The sequence below is a fragment of the Neovison vison genome, chromosome 9 (genome assembly GCF_020171115.1).
Source record: "Neovison vison isolate M4711 chromosome 9, ASM_NN_V1, whole genome shotgun sequence".
Classification (NCBI taxonomy): Eukaryota; Metazoa; Chordata; class Mammalia; order Carnivora; family Mustelidae; genus Neogale; species Neogale vison.
In genome coordinates, this window is record NC_058099.1 from 47,745,772 (window position 1) to 47,769,525 (window position 23,754).

The 23,754-nt window shown below is 40.9% G+C and overlaps 2 protein-coding genes across 2 annotated transcripts; both read left to right on the forward strand.

The window, feature by feature from the left end:
* The first annotated feature begins 446 nt into the window (after nucleotides 1-446).
* On the forward strand, nucleotides 447-3,108 carry KLHL9 (kelch like family member 9). Its single transcript, XM_044265588.1, has one exon. It carries the CDS (start codon nucleotides 960-962, stop codon nucleotides 2,811-2,813), a length of 1,854 nt encoding a protein of 617 aa, XP_044121523.1. The 5' UTR covers nucleotides 447-959; the 3' UTR covers nucleotides 2,814-3,108.
* A 16,256-nt stretch (nucleotides 3,109-19,364) lies between these two features.
* LOC122916734 (interferon tau-1-like) lies at nucleotides 19,365-19,829 on the forward strand. Its single transcript, XM_044264147.1, has one exon. The coding sequence runs from the start codon at nucleotides 19,365-19,367 to the stop codon at nucleotides 19,827-19,829; it is 465 nt and encodes a 154-aa protein (XP_044120082.1).
* The last annotated feature ends 3,925 nt before the right edge of the window (nucleotides 19,830-23,754 follow it).

Below are 23,754 nucleotides of genomic sequence, written 5' to 3' on the forward strand. Positions count from 1 at the left end.
TTGTGCAGGATAAAAATCCTAACTCAAGCGCTTTATTGAGGAACAGTTTTCAGCATCATGCCCGTAGGCCCTCTTCTGCCCTGTTTCTTTTCAATTTATACTAAAGCCGCATTTCATTGAAAAGGCAGAAGCCAGGAAGTGTAAATCTTAAAGAGAAAGTATGAATTTAGCCGAAAAGCTCCGTTGCCGTGCAAAGTTTATACAAAACTAGCAGCATCACATACGTGCACCCGTTGGGGCTGACAGAATCCCACAAACGGAGTAACCCGGAGAGGCCAGCCAGCTCCCGGGCATCCCGCGCCGCAGCTCCCCAACAGCCCCCTCGGCGCCGCCCGCTCCCTTCCTCCCCATCCCCCATACGCCCGCCCACTGACGCGAGCGGGCGGCTGCGCAGCCGCAGTAGCCGCCTCAGCCGCTCCTAGCCCGGGGGATCCTGGGACGAGGCTTTTCCGGAAGGACGGGCTCGGCGTCCGCGGCTAGGCCGGTGTTCCAGGCCCAGACCCAAGCCAGGCCCGTGTTCCAGGCCCTCGTCCCAACACAGTCGCCGAGGCGGCGCTCTTGGTGACCTCGGAGGGCGCAGCGGGCCGCTCGCTGAGGTGGCCGGCCTCGCCGCCTCGCGAGTCGCAGTACGTGGCGGCGCCTCGCCCTCGGCCCGGAGCGGAACTGCTGGAGGAGCGGCAGCGCAGGCCTGACCAGGTGAACCGGGTCCCTTAACCGCCTTCTGGTGAATCATCTGCATAATAATCAGATTTGAGGTCCGCAGCCCTCTGTGGTCCTGTTGTGGAACAGTTTTCGGTGGATGACCGACCGGTGTGTGGTGAGGGGCGCCAGAGGGACTGCTTGCCCCTGAAAAGGAAAGCGAGCTCTCCCGCTTTTCGGGCTGCCTCGTTTCCTTGAAAGCTTTCGGGTTCTCACTGCGGGCTCGGGCACCGATCTGTGTGCCCGAGGAAGGCTTTCCCATGAAAGTGTCTCTTGGTAACGGTGAAATGGGCGTCTCCGCCCATCTGCAGCCTTGCAAGGCAGGAACCACACGGTTTTTTACCAGCAATACTCACAGTTCGGTGGTATTGCAAGGCTTCGATCAGCTTAGAATAGAAGGCTTGCTTTGTGATGTGACCCTGATACCCGGTGATGGAGATGAAATCTTCCCCGTTCACAGAGCTATGATGGCGTCTGCCAGTGATTATTTCAAGGCGATGTTCACAGGTGGAATGAAAGAACAGGATTTAATGTGTATTAAGCTTCACGGGGTGAACAAGGTTGGTCTGAAGAAAATAATTGATTTTATTTATACTGCAAAACTTTCCCTTAATATGGACAATCTCCAGGACACACTCGAAGCTGCCAGCTTTTTACAAATTTTACCTGTTTTGGACTTCTGTAAAGTATTTCTTATTTCAGGAGTCTCTTTAGATAACTGTGTTGAAGTTGGACGAATTGCTAACACCTACAATCTTATCGAAGTGGATAAATATGTCAATAATTTCATCCTGAAGAATTTTCCTGCTTTACTGAGTACTGGGGAGTTTCTGAAGCTCCCTTTTGAACGGCTTGCCTTTGTGCTTTCTAGTAATAGTCTTAAGCACTGTTCTGAACTTGAGCTCTTCAAGGCTGCCTGTCGCTGGCTAAGGTTGGAAGACCCTCGGATGGATTATGCTGCAAAATTAATGAAGAATATTCGATTTCCATTGATGTCACCCCAGGATCTCATCAATTACGTGCAGACAGTAGATTTCATGAGAACAGACAATACCTGTGTGAATTTGCTTTTAGAAGCTAGCAATTACCAAATGATGCCGTATATGCAGCCAGTGATGCAGTCAGATAGAACTGCCATTCGATCTGACTCGACACACCTGGTCACATTAGGAGGAGTTTTGAGACAGCAGCTGGTTGTCAGTAAAGAATTACGGATGTATGATGAAAGGGCACAAGAATGGAGATCTCTAGCCCCCATGGATGCTCCTCGATACCAGCATGGTATTGCTGTCATTGGAAACTTTCTTTATGTAGTTGGTGGTCAAAGCAATTATGATACGAAAGGAAAAACTGCTGTTGATACAGTTTTCAGGTTTGATCCTCGGTATAATAAGTGGATGCAGGTTGCATCACTAAATGAAAAGCGCACATTCTTCCACCTGAGTGCCCTCAAAGGACATTTATATGCTGTTGGTGGGCGAAGTGCAGCTGGTGAACTGGCCACAGTAGAATGTTACAACCCAAGGATGAATGAGTGGAGCTATGTTGCAAAAATGAGTGAACCCCACTATGGCCATGCTGGAACAGTGTATGGGGGCCTAATGTATATTTCAGGAGGAATTACTCATGACACCTTCCAGAATGAGCTCATGTGTTTTGACCCAGATACAGACAAATGGACACAGAAGGCTCCAATGACAACAGTCAGAGGTCTGCACTGCATGTGTACAGTTGGAGACAAGCTCTATGTCATTGGTGGCAATCACTTCAGAGGAACAAGTGATTATGATGATGTTCTAAGCTGTGAATACTATTCGCCAACCCTTGACCAGTGGACACCAATTGCTGCTATGTTAAGAGGTCAAAGTGATGTTGGAGTTGCCGTCTTTGAAAATAAAATCTATGTTGTAGGTGGATATTCTTGGAATAATCGTTGTATGGTAGAAATTGTCCAGAAATATGACCCAGAAAAGGATGAGTGGCATAAAGTTTTTGACCTTCCAGAATCACTTGGTGGCATTCGGGCTTGTACTCTCACAGTTTTTCCACCTGAGGAAAACCCTGGATCACCTTCTAGAGAATCACCTCTTTCAGCACCTTCGGATCATTCTTAGGACTAAAATGTAGTACCTTTGCAGTGCATCATGGATGATCTCACACTTCCCCTTCAGTTGTATCTTATAATGATTGGTACAGTTATTAGATAAAATGGTAATTGATGTTATTTGTCTTGTTAGGTTCTGTGTTTATCATATGGTTAACAAATGCATTCTGAAAATGTATTCGACATAGCCAGCTGTTTTAACAAATGTAAAAAGATATGTAGAAAAATGTTTGAGATGTGTTTGTGCTGCTGTGTTAAGTCAAATTGTAGGTGATTGTAGTAAATGTATAATTATGTTCATTATGCTTCAGAGCTGCAAGTTTTCATCTTTGACTTCAAAACATCAAAGGGAGGCTGCCTGCCCTGACCTAAAATAAACAAAAGGTCACCAATATTATCACCTACCTCCCTTTTTTCGTATAGTTTTTGGCATCGTTGCCAATTCACCTGATTGAGTGCATTGAGAATATGTGAAGTTTCTTAGATAGGAGAAGTAAACAGTGTAGCCCTAAGTCAGGGTTTTGTATCTCTCTCTGGAGAGAGGGAAGGGGAGAGAGAGAATATAAGTATGTTTGTACGTACATTACATACATGTGTATATACATCCATACACCCATACACATTTCATTTTTAAATTGATTGGTATTTCAGCTATAGGAAAATTGTTTTTAAATTAATTTTTTTCTTCTACCTAGCAGCTGTTTCTATTCAAGTGGGAATTCAGTACCAGAAAATAAGTATAGAGTCATACTAAATTGAGACAGCTAAGGGCTACAACATACTAGGTTGACTACCAAATCTGTCATTTGGCTAAATTTTTATTTCAGATAAATCATATTACTTTTTCTGGTGTATATTGTTTTCTGTAGAGTTGCTTTTATACAGGCTATTTAGCAGAGTTCAGGCTTCTGAGAATTGGTTTTGCTGAGTAAGTTTAAGTAAGCTCTGCTATTCTGCCCTTTTGTTCAGTAAAACTTACATGAGGAAAGCTAAGAATGAAATATGCTGAACAAAGCTGTAGGATTTTAAGTTCGGTCTCCCAACTTAGTCATTCTAACATGATCGTTTGATTTGGGGCGGTTGCTCTAGGCAGTCTATGTCCTGAGCTTTGTGGGATCTGCCTCAAAGCTGTGATCTGAGCAAGCAGGAGATAGACTCAGTTCTGTTTCAAATCAGAAAAATGTCCCTTTGTCTGTGTCTAAAGAACAGGACCAACTTCAGATTCCCTAAGAAGCCAGTTACAGAAAGCCTTGGCCACTGCTGATTTTCAGACAGGTGCTAAAGTAGATGTTCAGCCTCTGAAATACCAAGGGCATCCCTACTGGTTGAGAAGCATATGGGGAGATCTTAATGAGACCTTTTCAGCGAATGGGAGTCATAGGAGACTTTTGTATGTAGTGAGTGATTCTGGAGAGGTACTTTCCTGGAATAATTGCCTACCTGAAGAAAAATTTACATAGGCACATTTACATACATATAAATATATCCCTACACTTGGGAAGTTGTCACAGTATAAATCAGGAATGATCTCTTCATTGACAATCCCATAATAAAACTCAGGAATCCAGACAAGAGGAATTGGCTTCCAGGGATCTGAACCTTACTGCCCATACAAGTGTTGATTGATTTTAGTGCTTTTTATGATTTCTGCCTTGGCAGAAAATTTCATACTTTCTATGTTTTTTTAAATGACTGATTTTTTATTACTAAAAATAGCACAGTTGAGTACATGTAGAAAATAGAAAAAATAGAAATTGATGTTAACTTTGTGCATTAAATAAGCAAGAAATGGCATCCCAATCATTTCTTTATTAATGAAGTTAAATATTTGTGTTTTTTGAGTAGCTCTGTTTCCTCTGAATGTTCATGTCCTTTACCCTTGTGATACCTATTGGACTTGCTTTGTTTTTTTTCATAACAAGTTATAGGATCTCTTTATATAATAAATATAATTTAACTGGCATTTGTTTGCATTGATTTCTTTATCTTAATCTATTACAGTTTTACAAAGGCAGGGCCATTCAGTTACTTTTAGAGATAAAATTTGTCCATCTTTTTGTATTTTGACCTTTACGGATAATTCTGCTATGGTTATTTTTTTTTTTTTAATTTAGTATTGATGTATTACTCTTGGTGCTAATTCTCACCTGCTGAGGTGGTATTGCCCTGCTTGCCTTCTGTTCTACACAAGCTTTGCTCTTCCACCTTGTTGAAAAAAGGTTTTTGCCTTCTATTACAGTTAACTGTTGCTTTGTAACTAGCTAAGAATTGCTTAACTAGATAAGCTAACTATTCCACCTATATCCCCTACCTCCAGCCTCACACACTTCACCTCTCACCCTTTTCGAATTTTCTGCAGTGGACAGCTGTCTTGGCAGTCCTAGAGTAGGTGACTGATGGTATGCTAATGCTACTAATTACACCTGGAATTCTTTGCTTATAGATAAAGAAATTTTCAGTGACTTTAAAATGATTAGAAAGAGATTTTACTTTCATAAGCTAATAATTTTTTATGGGAAATTAAGACTGAAAAAAAGGATAAACTGTAAACACATTAGATATTTTTAATGTTGCTTATTTTTCTAAGTTTCAAAATTAACGTTCATTAGTTTTTCTGATTATAGAAGTAATTTATGTGTATTATAGAAAGTACAGGAAAATAAAAGTGAAACTGTAAATGATCAATGATTTCCACATGCCAAGGGTAACTTCTGTTAACATTTATATATTATACATGTACATAGGTACAGACATTTGTCAAATATTTTTCAAATAGGCCAGACCCTAACCTAAAATCTGATGATCAAAAGAAATAAATCCAACTTTGAAACACACTGCTATCATTATGACTTTTCCTTCAGGTTCTATAAAATATATATTAAAAATTAATGTGCATTGTTTTTACTCAAATCCATACTTTTTTTCCCTCCTTGCCAGCAGAATTCCTGTAGTTTACCCATAAAGCAAACACATTCATTCATGTTCATATTTTTCTGGTTCATAATTGAAATTACCTGGTTTTGATTACAAAGTATGCTCCTACAGAACATTTCATTCAAAACTACAAAAACACACCATCAAGAGAAATAAAACCAAAGTCCTATCCACAGCTCAACCAGTTATTAACTGAAAGACCCTAAGCTCTCAAAGCTAATGTTTACCCTTTTGTCAATGGCATTATGGTGGGTATTAATAATTGTGGTATCTTATCAGAATTACAAGTTGAGAATGTTACAAAGTGATTGGCATAAGACATGCATTGGGAAGTATTTAGTGAAGGATAGTTGGTACTAATAAAGTTGGCATTTTACATCATAATTTTCGACTTTTTTTTTTAATAAACATATAATGTATTATTTGCCCTAGGGGTACAGTACAGTACATAGCACTCACCATAGCACATACCCTCCCCAGTGTTCATCACCCAGCCACCTCATCCCTTCCTCCCCTGACCCTCCAACAACCCACAGTTTGTTTCCTGAGATTAAGAGTCTCTTACGGGGGCACCTGGGTGGCTCAGTGGGTTGAGCCGCTGCCTTCGGCTCAGGTCATGGTCTCAGGGTCCTGGGATCGAGTCCCGCATCGGGCTCTCTGCTCAGCAGGGAGCCTGCTTCCTCCTCTCTCTCTGCCTGCCTCTCTTTCTACTTGTGATCTCTCTCTGTCAAATAAATAAATAAAATCTTTAAAAAAAAAAAAAAAAAAAGAGTCTCTTACGGTTTGTCTCCCTCCGCAGTCCCATCTTGTTTCATTTTTTCCTTCCCTTCCCCCATGACCCCCCACCCCCATGTCTCAAATTCCTCTTATCAGAGAGATCATATGATAATTGTCTTTCTCTGATTGACTCTTTTCACTTAGCATGATACCATCTAGCTCCATCCATGTTGATGCAATGACAAAATTCAGGGGTTTTTTTGATGGCTGCATAGTATTCCATTGTGTATATATACCACATCTTTATCCATTCATCTGTTGATGCACATCCAGGTTCATTCCATAGTTTGGCTATTGTGGACGTTGTTGCTATAAACATTTGGGTGCATGTGCCGCTTTAGATCACTACATTTGTATCTTTAGGGTAAATACCGAGTAGTGCAATTGCTGGGTCATAGAGTAGCCCTATTTTCAACTTTTTGAGGCTCCTCCATACTGTTTTCCAGAGTGACTGCACCAGTTTACATTCCCACCAGCAATGTAGGAGGGTTCCCCTTTCTCTGCATCCTCACCAACATCTGTCATTTCCTGACTTGTTAATTTTAGCCATTCTGACTGATGTGAGGTGGTATCCCACTGTGGTTTTGACTTTATTTCCCTGATGGTGAGTGATGTTGAACACATTTTCATGTGTCTGTTGACCATTTGGATGTTGTTGTCGTCGTCTTGTTCTTTTTAAATTTCTTTGGCAGAGAGACACAGCGAGAGAGGGAATACAAGTAGGAAGAGTGGGAGAGGGAGAAGCAGATTTTCTGCCAAGCAGGGAGCTTGATGCAGGGCTCCATCTCCTGGGATTATGACCTGAGCTGAAGGCAGAGGCTTAATGACTGAGCCACCCAGGCGCCCCCATTTGGATGTCTTCTTTGCAGAAATGTCTGTTGTTATCTTCTACCCATTTCTTGATTGGATTATTTGTTCTTTGGGTGTTGAGTTTGGTAAGTTTTTTTTTATAGATTTTAGACACTAGCCCTTTATCTGATTTGTCCTTTGCAAATATCTTTTTTCATTGTCTTTTGGTTTTGTTGACTGTTTACTTTGCTGTGCAAAAGTCTTGGTGAAGGGGCGCCTGGGTGGCTCAGTGGTTTGGGCCTCTGCCTTCGGCTCAGGTCATGATCTCACGGTCCTGGGATCGAGCCCCGCATCGGGCTTTCTGCTCAGCGGGGAGCCTGCTTCCCCCTCTCTCTCTGCCTGCCTCTCTGCCTGCTTGTGATCTCTCTCTGTCTATCAAGTAAATAAATAAAAATTAAAAAAAAAAAAAAAGTCTTGGTGACGTCCCTGTAGCTCATTGTTGCCCTTGCTTCCCTTCCCTTTGGCACATTTCTAGGAAGAAGTTGCTGTGGCTGAGGTTGAAGAGGTCGCTGCCTGTGTTCTCAAGGATTTTGTTGGATTTCTGCCTCACATTGAGGTCTTTCATCCATTTTGAGTCTATTTTTATGTGTGTGGTGTAAAGAAATGGTCCAGTTTCATTCTTCTGCATGTGGCTGTCCAGTTTTCCCAGCACCATTTGTGGAAGACTATCTTTTCTCCTTTGGATATTCTTTCCTCTTTGTCGAAGATTAGTTGACCATAGAGTTGAGGGTCCATTTCCGGGCTCTGTATTCTGTTCCATTGATTTATGTGGTTTGACTTTAGTTTTATCTTAATGATTTTCATAGGTTATTTTTCTTAGAAAGTATTAAATATCTGTACAATTTTGCACTCATGAATGTACCTTCATATTTTTTTCCATTTCCCTATGAGTATATTTAAATATCTACCCTAAATGTATCTATTAAATTAATAGATTAATTAATCTATTAAATATCTACCCTCATTTGAAATTTCCTACATAAAATTTTGTCCATGTCTGACTCTGTAATAAATTCTAAAGAAGTAAAATCTGAGTCAAATAGTGTAGGCTCTTAAAATACATTCCAAGAGTGTACCAATATGCATTTCCAGCAGAATGTGTTTAGTGATTATTTGGGAGGAAATCTTTTTTTTTTTTTAAAGATTTTATTTATTTATTTGTCAGAGAGAGAGGGAGAGCGAGTGAGCACAGGCAGACAGAGAGGCAGGCAGAGGCAGAGGGAGAAGCAGGCTCCCCGCTGAGCAAAGAGCCCGATGCGGGAAATCTTTACAGTTCTAGCTTTCTTGTTTGGGTTTTTTCTTCTTTTTTATTACAACATTGAAATTTATGGCATTTTTATGGGTGCAAGGCTACTCAACTTTTTAGTTGAGATATTATGGACATGTATTGGTTGAGGTCCACAATATAATGATTGGAGATATATAGATATAGATATAGATATAGATAGATAGATAATCACCACAGTCAGTGTAATTAATATTCATCACCACACATAGGTACAAATTTTTTTCTTGGAATGAGAACATTTTAAGATTTACTCTCAGTTGGGGTACCTGGGTGGCTCATGGGTTCAAGCTTCTGCCTTGAGCTCATGGTTTCAGGGTACTGGGATTGGGCTCTCAGCTCAGCAGGGAGCCTGCCTCCCTTTTTCTCTCTCTCTGCCTGCCTCTCTGCCTACTTGTGATCTCTGTCAAATAAATAAATAAAATCTTAAAAAAAAAAAAAAAGATTTACTCTCGGCAACTTTCAAATATACAACAATATTATTAACTGTAGTCACATGCTGTACCCTACTTCCTAATTTATTTTATAACTGGAAGTTGGTACCTTTTGACCACCTTCACCATTCCATATAATGCAGTCAAATATGTCCATCTTTTTTGCATTTTGAACTTGTGGTGGTAATTTTGCTGTTTTTTCCGTAGTACTGATGTCACATTTTTCATCCTTATCAGTTGCTTTATCAGCTCTAATTCTTAACTTGCTAAGGGAGCACTTATTGCTTATTTCTTGTTCAAATTGCTTTTCTTTCTGATTGAAATGAACATGAATTTTTAAAATAAATTTTCAAAAATTCCTTTTACATTAATATTAGTCTATTTACAGTAAGTATTTTCCCATCTTATTTCCTTAAGTATGTGTCTTAATATGCAAAGTTTTTTTTGGCAATGTAGTAAAATTACTTTTTCCTTTGTCATTTTAAAATATTTACTTGTGTATTTTTTTCCCACTGTGATATGGTATAATTATCCCAGTATTTTATATTATTGTTATGAATATCACTTTTTACTATACTTCTAGCATAAAATCTAATGTATGTTTTCAAATTATTATCCATTTGTTCCCATCACCCCTTTCTGGATAATTTTTACTTTCTCCCTGAATTTTTATGCTTTTTAAAATCATATAATAAAATCTTATATGGGCCATTTAGAGTCTTTCTTCAGTTTCGATGATCTTTTCTTCAAGTTGTCTTTGGTATATAGATTGCTTTTTTGAATGATTTTGTTTTCACATTGTATTCCAAACTTTATTGCAGCAGTATAGGAAATGCATGGTTTTAGCATGTTGCTTTTTTGACATCATTACTGTCATTGATTCTTAAGTTTTTGGATGAAACATTCATCTCATTGATTTGTAACAGATTTTTTGGTGGATTCTCTTGTGTTTTCACCTTAGAGAATCATATTATATTATTTGCATAGTATAAAAACCTTGTTCTATATTATTTGTATCATAACTTGAAAGATTGGTTAATACTTCCAGGAAAATTAGAGTAGTGATACATATCATCATGTCTTGTAGGTAATTTTAATAGGGGTGATTGTAGTTTTCTAATTTATTTGTTAAAGAGAGATGTTCTTGCTTTTGTTCATCAAAGGTGGTTGTTCACAGTGCAGAACTGGTAAAGTGTTCCTTAACAAAATGCATGAATAATAAATTTATTCCTCTATTTACTTTGTAACAGTCTGTGAACAACCACTTTCTAGGGACTGATATTATTCTGCCATCTACTGGTTGGAATTAAAAGTCCTCATTTTAGATGGATTCCAGAAAATGTATCTCCTTAAAAACAACAGCAAAAAAACCCCAGAAACCCCAGTAATGACAAAAAACTATGAGAAATTTTTGTAGCATCAAGTCTTTACACACCCAATTACCTAATAAATATGTAAAACATATGATAACTCTTGGTGGATATAGTGGGTCAGATAATCAAAGAAAATATTTTTTGGCATCAAATAAAAATATACATTTTAAATTGCTTTGACCTTTATTTAATTGATTAATCCATATAAATTGCCAACTATCTAAAGTCTGTAACATTTTTAAAGGATTTTATTTATTTATTTATTTTAGAGAGCATGGGCCAAGGCATTGCACATGGGAGGAGGAGTAGAGGGGGAAGGGAAAGGGAGAGGGAGAGAATCCTAAGCAGACTCCCACTCTGGGTTGGAGCCCCACAAAGGGCTTGATCTCATGACCCTGAGATCATGACCTCAGCCAAACCAAGAGTTGGAGGCTTAACCCACTGAGCCAGGCAGGTACCCCCTAAAGTCTGCAACATTTATCTAAGCATCCACACCCACTACTGCATGCCTTCCTTTGGGGGACAGTAGGCAAGGAAGACATTCCCCATCCCTTTTAAATTGTTTTTAGCAAAGAGCCTCATTATGAAGACACTTACAGAGTAAATATTTTGCAATAACAAAGAATATAATATGCAATATATCCAGGTATAAATAAATCTGACAAACTTAAAATATTCAAATGGCTTTTTATATTGGCTTGCCCGTATGGATGCTAGGATCGGATCACTGCTCCAGCCACATGGCCTTCACTCAGCCCCAACAGCAACATATTTACAGAGCCACACAGTAACTTCTGAACCAGCTGATGCAAATTCTTTAGAATACCATCCATGGGCTCAAAGAAAGCCTGTTTCTCAGCTATGGGAACAGTAAGAGTGGCATAACTACCCATGTCTAATTCTCCAAAATACTGTCTCAGAGTAAAATATTCTCATACATAAAGCATTCTTTTCCTCAGGATGGATATGGCTGAAAACAGGTGACTTCTTACTGATGCCTCCTGAAGGCTATCAAGAGTACACATAGTCCCATATTTCTTTTCTAGATAGAGCTGAAAGAGCAAGGTTATATTTCCTGCAATCTTAGAACAAGAGGAGTATAAAGCTGATGACAGCATCTAAGGTCAGGTATTTCATTGTGTAGAGCCCCAACCACCGTTCCAAGTCCACAGAGTGTTCTGGTTCTTTACTGGTCCATCTTCCAGAAAGCTGTTACTATACAGGTAGAGGCTTATCGTCCTTTGCCTGTCAGCACCATCTGTTTAGATATGAGTCAAAGGGCAGGTCTAATTTTTACTGACTCAACTTTTTCCTAATTGGGAAACAAAGTTTATCACTTGCAAGTGAAGGAAATATTCTTCCATCCAGGAATTCGTGATTCATAAAAACTCTAGGGGTGCCTGGGTGGTTCAATGGGTTAAGCCTCTGCCTTCAGCTCAGGTCATGATCTCAGGGTCCTGGGATCGAGCCCCACATCGGGATCTCTGCTCAGCAGAAAGCCTGCTTCCCCCTCCCCCTCTGCCTGCCTCTCTGCCTACTTGTGATCTCTCTCTCTCTCTCTGTCAAACAAATAAAATAAAATCTTAAAAAAAAAAAAACCTAGAAGTTTATTTTCGCTTTTGTTTCCTTTGCCTTTGGAGACGTATCTTGAAAGAAGTTGCTGTGGCTGATATCGAAGAGATTACTGCCTATGTTCTCCTCTAAGATTCTGATAGATTCCTGTCTCACGTTGAGGTCTTTTATCCATTTTGAGTTGATCTTTGTGTACGGTGTAAGAGAATGGTCGAGTTTCATTCTTCTACATATAGCTGTCCAGTTTTCCCAGCACCATTTATTGAAGAGACTGTCTTTTTTCCACTGTATATTTTTTCCTGTTTTGTCGAAGATTAATTGACCATAGAGTTGAGGGTCCATATCAGGGCTCTCTACTCTGTTCCACTGGTCTATGTGTCTGTTTTTATGCCAGTACCATGCTGTCTTGGTGATCACAGCTTTGTAATAAAGCTTGAAATCAGGTAAGGTGATGCCGCCAGCTTTATTTTTGTTTTTCAACATTTCCTTAGCGATTCGGGGTCTCTTTTGATTCCATACAAATTTTAGGATTATTTGCTCCAGCTCTTTGAAGAATGCCGGTGGAATTTTGATCGGAATGGCATTAAAAGTATAGATTGCTCTAGGCAGTATAGACATTTTAACGATGTTTATTCTTCCGATCCAAGAGCATGGAATGGTCTTCCATCTTTTTGTGTCTTCTTCAATTTCTTTCATGAGTGTTCTATAGTTCCTCAAGTATAGATCCTTTACCTCTTTAGTTAGGTTTATTCCCAGGTATCTTATGGTTCTTGGTGCTATAGTAAATGGAATCGATTCTCTAATTTCCCTTTCTGTATTTTCATTGTTAGTGTATAAGAAAGCCACTGATTTCTGCACATTGACTTTGTATCCTGCCACGCTGCTGAATTGCTGTATGAGTTCTAGTAGTTTGGGGGTGGAGTCTTTTGGGTTTTCCATATAAAGAATCATGTCATCTGCGAAGAGAGAGAGTTTGACTTCTTCATTACCAATTTGGATACCTTTTATTTCTCTCTGTTGTCTGATTGCTGTTGCTAGGACTTCTAATACTATGTTGAACAAGAGTGGTGAAAGTGGGCATCCTTGTCTTGTTCCTGATCTCAACGGGAAGGCTGCAAGCTTTTTCCCATTGAGGATGATATTTGCTGTGGGTCTTTCATAGATAGATTTGATGAGGTTCAGGAATGTTCCCTCTATCCCTATACTTTGAAGCGTTTTAATCAGGAACAGATGTTGGATTTTGTCAAATGCTTTTTCTGCATCAATTGAGAGGACCATGTGGTTCTTCTCTCTTCTCATATTAATTTGTTGTATCACATTGATTGATTTACGAATGTTGAACCATCCTTGTAGCCCAGGGATGAATCCCACCTGATCATGGTGGATAATCTTTTTAATGTGTTGTTGGATCCTGTTGGCTAGGATCTTGTTGAGAATCTTAGCATCCATATTCATCAGTGATATTGGTCTGAAATTCTCCTTTTTGGTATGGTCCTTGCCTGGTTTGGGGATCAGGGTAATGCTGGCTTCATAGAAAGAGTCTGGAAGTTTTCCTTCTGCTTCAATTTTTTGAAACAGCTTCAGGAGAATAGGTGTTATTTCTTCTTGGAAGGTTTGGTAGAATTCCCCAGGGAATCCGTCAGGTCCTGGGCTCTTGTTTTTTGGGAGATTTTTGATCACTGCTTCAATCTCGTTATTAGATATCGGTCTATTCAGGTTGTCGATTTCTTCCTGGTTCAATTTTCGTAGTTTATATTTTTCCAGGAATGCATCCATTTCATCTAGGTTGCTAAGCTTATTGGCATATAACTGTTCATAGTAACTTCTGATGATTGTTTCTACTTCCTTGGTGTTAGTTGTGATCTCTCCCTTTTCATTCATAATTTTATGAATTTGGGATTTCTCTCTTTTCTTTTGGATTAGTGTAGCCAGTGGCTTATCGATCTTATTGATTCTTTCAAAAAACCAGCTTCTAGTTTCATTGATACGTTCTACTGTATCTCTGGTTTCTCCCTCATTGATCTCAGCTCTAATCTTGATGATTTCCCTTTTTATGTGTGGAGTTGGTTTGATTTGTTGTTGATCCTCCAGTTCTTTAAGGTGTAGAGACAGCTGGTGTGTTCTGGATTTTTCAATTTTTTTGAGCAAGGCTTGGATGGCTCATCAAAATCAAAAGCTTCTGCACAGCAAAGGAAACAGTCAAAAAAACAAAGAGGCAACCCACGGAATGGGAGAAGATATTTGCAAATGACAGTACAGACAAAAGGTTGATATCCAGGATCTATAATGAACTCCTCAAACTCAACCCACACGAAACAGACAAACACATCAAAAAATGGGCAGAAGATATGAACAGACACTTCTCCAATCAAGACATACAAATGGCTATCAGACACATGAAAAAATGCTCATCATCATTAGCCCTCAGGGAGATTCAAATTAAAACCACATTGAGATATCACCTTACACCAGTTAGAATGGCCAAAATTAACAAAACAGGAAACAACATGTGTTGGAGAGGATGTGGAGAAAGGGGAACCCTCTTACACTGTTGGTGGGAATGCAAGTTGGTGCAGCCTCTTTGGAGAACAGTGTGGAGATTCCAGTGTGGAAATTAAAAATAGAGCTTCCCTATGACCCTGCAATTGCACTCCTGGGTATTTACCCCAAAGATACAGATGTCGTGAAAAGAAGGGCCATCTGTACCCCAATGTTTATAGCAGCAATGGCCACGGTCGCCAAACTATGGAAAGAACCAAGATGCCCTTCAACAGATGAATGGATAAGGAAGATGTGGTCCATATACACTATGGAGTATTATGCCTCCATCAGAAAGGACGAATATCCAACTTTTGTAGCAACATGGACGGGACTGGAAGAGATAATGCTGAGTGAAATCAGTCAAGCAGAGAGAGTCAATTATCATATGGTTTCACTCATTTGTGGAGCATAACCAATAGCATGGAGGACAAGGGGCGTTAGAGAGTAGTAGGGAATTTGGGTAAATTGGAAGGGGAGGTGAACCATGAGAGACTATGGACTCTGAAAAACAGTCTGAGGGGTTTGAAGTGGCGGGGGGGGTGGGAGGTTGGGGTACCAGGTGGTGGGTATTATAGAGGGCACAGCTTGCATGGAGCACTGGGTGTGGTGAAAAAATAATGAATACTGTTTTTCTGAAAATAAATAAATTGGGAAAAAAAAAACCTAATTCATGGTAATCATTAACCAAAACATACTCAATATAGAATCCTAGAGTCAGTAATAACATTTATTTATTCATACTAGGCAAAAAATTTTACTACAGTTTTTTATTAACTTTCTCTAGATGAGAAAATCACAGATTTCATAAAACCTTCCATATATCATGTATACAGACACACATGAAGATGTCACTTAAGCTCAAAGACTGGGGAAAGAGTTTTCTAACCTTCAAGATTGCTCTCCCTTCCTGAGCTCACCCAGGCCCTGAAATGTTGACTTTATCCTGCAAGAGGAGTAGGTTGTGGATTCCATTGACACTGTCCACTTCATTCACTTCTTGGGTTTCAATATATTCTATATTCATCCTCACCACTGATCTGAGAGCTAATTCAGCCATGCACAACAGGTTCATGGCTCTCATTCAGGGAACCTCTATGTGTAGACCAAACTCAAGAAGATCTCTCTCCAGGACGCCTGGGTGGCTCGGTTGGGCAGCTGCCTTCGGCTCAGGTCATGATCTTAGCATCCTGGGATCGAGTCCCACATTGGGCTCCTTGCTCGGCAGGGAGCCTGCTTCTCCCTCTGCCTCTGCTGCCACTCTGTCTGCCTGTGCTGCTTGCTCGCACTCTCTCTCTCTCCCCCCCCCTCTCTCTCTGGCAAATAAATAAATAAAATCAAAGAATATCTCTCTCCACTTAGATCCCAGACCCAATGTCTAGAAATGGATGAGGATTCACCTGCTGGACACTTCCACATTCCCAGTGTACAACACCCTGCTGACGTGAAGTATCTACTGTTGCAGAAAAGAGAACCCCCATCAAGATCTCAGTAGCAATCAGGGTTGTAACTTTGAGAATAAAGTCTGATGAAGCCTTGATCTTACGCAGAGTCAGGAGTGTCATTATTCAGGAGAATGACAGAATTAGCCATCTTATCACAGCCATGAACCAGACCTGAACTATAAACTAGTCACCAGCTGGACACTTTATCTTTAAAAATCATGAAAACAACTGATCATTCTGGTCCATTGCATTTGCCTGGGGTTGTTACTAACCCTTAGTGACGTCACAGGACCCAGCTGTTCTAGTTGAAGAAATCGGCCGTTTTTGAATACTTAATCGCACATGTGTTCAGGATGCAGTTAGGGAGATGAGTAAAGATGGTGGTATCAGGCACAAGAAACGTGCAGGACCTGGCAACCCCTAAGCTCCAGGCCTACACAGAAAGAGTGATGGGTTTTTCCTCTAGTCCACCTTATTTTTGACCCCCCGACTGCTGGCTTTCAGGAGACTAGGGGCACAGGAAAAAAAAAAAAAAAAAAGCTCGGCAATAGTCTAACTCTTTAACAGTCTTGTCCAGCTCTTAGGAATGCCTTCACGCCCCAGACCTAACCTCTTCCACAGCCCCAATAATTCTATTCTCCTTACCCAAATTGGGCATTTGATCTATAAAACCTTCTTTTATTAATATCAAGGATATAGTCCTGAGAAACATTGTTCTCTCACATTATAGATTTGCGTCTGTTTGTCTGGTTGCACATTTCTGTGTACCCTCATTTTGAAGACTCTGAGCCAGGTGGCCATTTGGACACAAAAGAATAGAAACCCAATTTCCAACCCAAACACAAAGCTTCATGTAACAGATTTTCATCCTCTACCATTATAGTTTCCAGGGAAACAGGAACAGGATTCTCCGCAGTCCCGTGGCCCATGGAACAATCCTCTCAGCTTCTGAGTGATGATTGCTTCCATACCAATGACTACCCCAGCTCCACTGTGTTCCTGGGGCCTCCAGGAGAAATACTAGCTCACACCAGCTCAAGCTTTCTTGTCCTGAAAGACCCCCTTCCTCCTTGGTAAGGTTTGTTTTAGCAACCTATTGAAAGACCCCCTTCCTCTAGGACCCCCTTCCTCCTTGGTAAGTTTTGTTTTAGCAACCTATTGTCCCCATAGCCTGAAGGCAACACATTGTCTGTGGTCACCCGGTCTGTCAAAAGGAGAGACAAATGAGAAACGAAATGTACCGGGACTTTCCAGAGTGCTGTCCCAAGGAACCGCCAGAACGCCCTGACCCCAACACCCAATCATGCCCGAATCAAATTAATCAATTAGACTCCTGTAACCATGCATATCTGCTTCTGTAGGATCGCTTCCCGCCAGAACAAACCGTTACAGTGCCTAACAATGCTTGATTTAGGTTAATCAATCAGATTCCTGTAACCAAGCATCTGCTTCTGTAAACTCACTTCCCACCACCCCAACCTTGCCCTATATAATCTGCTCCCCAACTTAGCCCAGCACGCTCAGCCCACAAAGGCTGATGCGTCCGCAGGCGCCTGTGTAATCAATAAACCTCTTGCAATTTGCATCCAGTGGAGGCGTGCTGTTTGATTCTTGGGTGCGACTCCAGGATCTTTCAGTCCAGAGCCTGATATTCTTTTCCCTGACTTCCTTAGAATCATTAGTCCAAGTTCAAATCCTAGAAGAATCCCCTTTCTACCCTTTCCTACTGAATTTTATCATGATTCTTTGTGGTGGATGTGGTGAAAGCGCAAGTTAAGGCTTGGTCTGACTATAGATCTATTGCTGTCAGTCTACACCTGTGGGGCTTCATTACATTCCAGGAAAGGAAGGAGCGTGAGAGTAACCAAAGAGTAAGCACAATCTTCAGCCCCATCTGTACTGTCGGTGGTCAGAGAAAGGATCATTTGGTGCTAAATTTTGGGGGAAAGGGAGTGGGAGGCTGGCAGATGCCCCCTTTTATTTTATACACAGAAATAATGTTTTAAACTGTTCTTTAAATATCTGAGAGATTTTAGGAAAAACAAATCTCTTTCTTTGACTAATGTGAAAAGAAAAAAAAATGAGGATGGGGGAAATCGATAACCAAGAAATCTTGTCTGTTACTTTCTCATAGCTATCGTGCAGGTAATTTGAATGTTAAAAAATCAGCAATGTGATCATATCTGCACCCAAGTCCCTCGAAACGAGAAGTGCCCTCTGTGGAGCATAACAAAAAGCATGGAGGACATGGGGAGTTAGAGAGAAGGGGGTTGGGGTAAATTGGAAAGAGAGGTGAATCATGAGAGACTATGGACTCTGAAAAACAGTCTGAGGGTTTTGAAGGGGCGGGGGGTTGGAGGTCGGGGTACCAGGTGGCGGGTATTATAGAGGGCATGGATTGCCTGGAGCATTGGGTGTGGTGAAAAAATAATGATACTGTTATGCTGAAAATAAATAAATTTAAAAAAAAATTTTTTTTTAAATCTGGGGGAAGAAAAAAAAAAAAAAGAAGTGCCCTCTTGGAAACTGATTCTGAAGACCTGAAAGATGATAAGCAGGTTTCATAGGCTTGGCTCCTAAAAGCATAAAACACACAACCGACAGGGTGCGAACGACAAAATCACTGAAGAGCAAAAGAAATCACAGGGAGACACCATGACAGACTGCCCTCCAAAGATAGCTACGATAGTATCTCCCATCCCACGTGTGTCCTGAGAACTTTGCCATTTCTCAAAACGTTGAATCTACTTCACCTCCCGTTAAATACGGGAGGGCTTGGTAATTGCTTATAAAAGAATTTGTTAGAAATAATGATGCATGACTTCCAAGTTTACGTTAGAGTTTATCACCCTTGACACTACCGATACTTGAGGCCAGACAGTTCTCTGTGGTGGGGCCCTGTCCCATGCACGGGAGGCATTCAGCAGTATGCGTGACTTATGTCCACGAGATGCCAGTAACAGCCCTCATCAGTTGCGACAACCAAAAATGTCTCTGGACATTGCCCAAAGTCCCCTGGGGGACAAAATCATTCTCACTGGGAACCACTGGGTTAGATCATGAAAGACGATAGAGCTTGGTCACTGGGCCCTCATTTTTTGAGCCCTCGGGCCCCATGTAAACAGTGCAACAGTACTGGGTCCACCAGTCTATCAGAAAACACAGACGTCAAGGAGAAGTTAGAGTGAGGTGCTCCTGCACCCAGGGCCAGCTGAGATCCCAGCTGAAACCTGTAAGCCTCAGATATCGCAGTGAAAATGTCTACCAACCATCAAGTCATCACCAGCCAGACAGGGGGGTGTGTTCTAAGTTAGGATCATGCATTTTAGAATAATTTGTTTCAGAGCTATAGTAATGGGGAGAGTTTGTATCGAGAGCCCCAATCCACTGCACCCCTGCCTGCCTGCCCGCTCCCTCGCTGGACACCTGCCTGGAACCATAGCCCAGAGTGCACGACATCCTCATACTATGAGACAGCTGAACAGTGTCCCCTCTCACACGTGCCTGAAGGACAGAACCTACCTCAGAGTTCCTTGGGAAAGATGGACCGTCACCCAAATCCAGAAGATACAAAGCCCCTGTTTCTACCACAAGATGTTCCTGCAAGTCTTCAACCCCTTCGGCACAGACCACAGCCAGGCTGCCTGGAGCCACGCCGCCCTCCATGACCTCCTCTCCAGCCTTCATCGCTGCCTGGGACACCGGAAGCCTAGGGAAGAAGATAACCCTGTCTGTCTGTGTCTGGGGATCGTGGTCCGGAAGGACTTCCAAAGCATCCATCTCTACCTGAAGGAGAAGAAACACAGCCGCTGTGCCTGAGCATCAGATGAGAAATACCTGAACCAAAATCATGAACTTAAAAAAAAAAGTATTGTTGGGACGCCTGGGTGGCTCAGTTGGTTAAGCAGCTGCCTTTGTCTCAGGTCATGATCCCAGCATCCTGGGATCGAGTCCCACATCGGGCTCCTTGCTTGGCAGGGAGCCTGCTTCTCCCTCTGCCTTTGCCTGCCATTCTGTCTGTCTGTGCTTGCTCTCTCTCCCTCTCTCTCTCTAATAAATAAATAAAATCTAAAAAAAAAAAAAAGAGCTTTAAAAAAAAAAGTATTGTCTAGAATGGATTTACAGAAAACATCTTCAGAGAGAACATGATCTACTTTCTTAAATAAATGACTTTATGATGTAATTTTTTTTAAGTCTGTTTAAGTTTTGGGGTATATTTTGCATTTCCAAAATATAAAGTCCAATCCTTTATGAAAAAGTACTTGAGGATAGTATTTTGTTGAAGACATGTGTCAGTTAAATGAATGCCAGCTGCTATAACTGATCTACAGGAAACTATAACAGAAATTATATAACTGTATACCTTTATATATAATATAATATAGATTATATACATTATATAATATCTTATGTAATATGTTATATATTATATAACTATAAAAGGAGTTCCTGCTCAGATGACTCCACAGTGATTCAGGGACACCAGAACCTTCTCTTCTGTGACTTTGCCATATTCTGCATAGGACTCCAAATACGTCTGTAGTACTTGAGTCTATTCCAATCATTTGCAAAGGGGAAACGTGGGGTGGATCACAGAGGATGATTTCAGGGGCCCAGACTGTACCAGTGCAGGGCAATATCACTTCATCAACATTTGTGTGGCCCGAATTTATTCTCATGGGTGGTCTCAGTGTAAAGAAGTTTCCACTGAGAAGCAGACTGCTGGGGAGACTCATAAAGAGGAAACAAGTTCAATGAAAAAGAGCAGGCTTCATTGTTAAATTATTCGTACTAATGCTTTTTTAAGGGGAAAAATAACCAATAAGTTGGCAGCACACACTTCGAAAAGACCAAACAGCTGACCTAAAGTCTGAGATACAATTTAAACCAGGGCAAGATTAATGGCTATCACTCTTTAGAGTTGATAGCATCACTGACCCTTTGTAAGAAGCATTCAAGTTGATTCCCTAAGGCACAGCCTGACACCAGAAGGGTAGAGATGAGATCTCAGAACACTCTGTAAAATTCAAAGTTATATCTTCATTAGGTGAGGTAGGTGAGCAAGGCAAGAGGAGGTGGTTCCTTGCAGGTCCTTGGGGCTCACTGAAATAAAAGAGGAGAGTGAGTCTTCTACTGATAACCAACCTTGTGATTCTCATCCTGCTACCCTAAATACTGAAAATACAAACTTGAAGGAAATTTTCTTGCCCATAGACATTTTTTGGTCTTGTTTTCTTTTGTTTTTAAATCCCCCACTGGCTATTCCATTATAACTTTCCTTATAGAACTAAGAGGAATTTATAAAGGATCTTCAGATCTGTTGAACTCCCACATTACATAAAGCTTACCACTGTAGTATTTGCTCGTATTATTCTTTCTCCTATAATTGCCATACTTGTTTTCCTCGTGAATATTGACAGTGCACTGGAAACAATGGAGACTGGTACTGGATGCCTAGAAAAACAAGTTGGGTGAGAGGAAGTCTCTCCCCTTAGGTATTTTACAGACCCCTGGAGGAAGATATTCCAAGGAGAAAATAGGGCAGGTCAGGGCTCAGTCCCTTTGGGTGCTTTTAAAAAAAATAGTATATCCTAGTTAACTTGTAAAGAACAGAAATTCACTGGTCACAGTTCTAGAAGTTGGAAATCCAATATCAGGGTGTCTCTTATAAGGGCCCCAATTTCATCAGGGATATGGCCTTGTACTCTCATCACCTCCAAAGGACCCCCACCAGATAGCATCATTTCAGGGTTAAGATTTCAACAATTTCCAAACATTCATTAGCAGTTCATTAAAAGCTCCATGACTGCCATCTAAAAGAGACAATATAACCATCCTTAGTACCAAAGAAGAGTGAGTAGGTATATTAGCAAGAAAGAGCAAGTGGGGCCAAGAACTGAGAATCCACATCTTCATTCTTTGACCTGAAGTCACTCTCTGCTTTTTACCTGCCAAACTGTGGAAATTGCACTGAAGTGGAGCCCAGTCTCCCTCTCAAATGGATGGAGAAAAGAGCATCCAATTGATTGTTCATTGTTGTCTCTGAGTAATCTCCAGAGCACCTCAGGATAAAGGTCATTCAGTGACGCTTCAGGAAAGATCTACCACAACTCATAGATAAATAGCCTGGTTGCTGTAGGCCGTGCGAATGGGGGAGAATTTGAGTTTAGATGTGTGGCACTCTGTAGGACACCAGGCTAGTTATTTTTCTGTGATGACCAAGTTAAGGCAAATTTGAGATGAGACCATCCTTGGGACTTCCTCTAGTGCTGGGCAAAAGCTGAAAATTGTGCTCTTGCAACACAAACCCCAGGGCCCTGTGCACCTGAAAGCAACTAGAATTCCAGTGGTTTCAGCAATAATCCCAGTAGACGTTGTTGACACCAGGAAGAGTAGAGTGGATATTTCAGGCATGGTCTCATATAGTTCTAGCAAACATGACCATGATGAAGCAAAGCAGTTCGGTCACTCATGAATGTCTCCTGGTAGGATGAGGATATCGGAGAGCACGCTGCAGTTATCATGACATATTGAGCCAGGGCACTGGCCCCATGCCAAGGAGGGCCAAGTGAGTCCATGACTAAGAGCTGGTGTATGTCAAAGATGGCTATGTAACTTCTAGGTAAAGAGTAGGAATGTAGAGGGGTAAGGCAAGGTAACTTCCTATGCAAAACGAAAAGAGTTCAGAATAGAAGGTGAGAGTAAGTTTGTCACATGATAATAATCAATATTTACACGGTTTTGAATTTAGGACAAAAAACGTTCCTTTTTTTTTTTTTTTTTTTTTGGAAAAGATCAGTTTGCAACTGATCTATTCCTCTAAAAGTCCTTTGAGAAATTTGAAATTACATGCAAAAATCTAAACAAAGATTCAGGGATGCCTGGGTGGCTCAGTCCATTAAATGTCCCACTTTTGGTTTCAGCTCAGGTCATGATCTCAGGGTGGTGAGATGGAGCTCTGCATTGGACAACAGTCTCCAAGGGGGGTATGCTTGAGATTCTGTCCCTCTCTCTCTCTGCCCCTCCTCCTGCTCTCTCTCTCTCACTCTCTCTCTCTCTCAAATAACTAAATAAACCTTTTTAAAAAGAAGGGGTGCCTGGGTGGCTCAGTGGGTTAAAGCCTCTGCCTTCAGCTCAGGACATGATCTCAGGGTCCTGGGATTGAGCCCCACATCGGGCTCTCTGCTTAGCAGGGACCCTGCTTCCCCCTCCCCCTCTGTCTGCCTCTCTGCCTACTTGTGATCTCTCTCTGTCAAATAAATAAAATTTCAAATCTTTTTTTAAAATCTTTTTTAAAAGGATTCACATTGATTATGTTCTTTTACTTGCTGGTTTTTACTACCAATGGTGCAAAAATGAGTTGCTGGAGAATGAACATATCTTCGGTATTACAATGATTGCTGCTCTTTAAATCAAACCTGTTCAACAAAATCCTAGTCCTTATTATTTATTTTCTCACTATCTCTTAACTTGTTGGTTTTTCTTGAGTATCTTATGTGAAGTATTGACACTGAGTTCATGAAAGTTACAGAAAATGCAAATTTAGAGCAATAAAATTTACATCAAATAGATGGCTCACCAGAGGACTCTTTCTCCATCATTTGCTTGATTTCAAAGCTGTATTGTGAGAGGTGAGAGGTGGCCTTCCCTTACTTAGTAGCTGCCATTATTGTCTGTTTATGTTGCTTATGTTGGAGCCTCAGTGTGAACTAGGCTTTAGAATTAAGTGCAAGTAGTTCATATT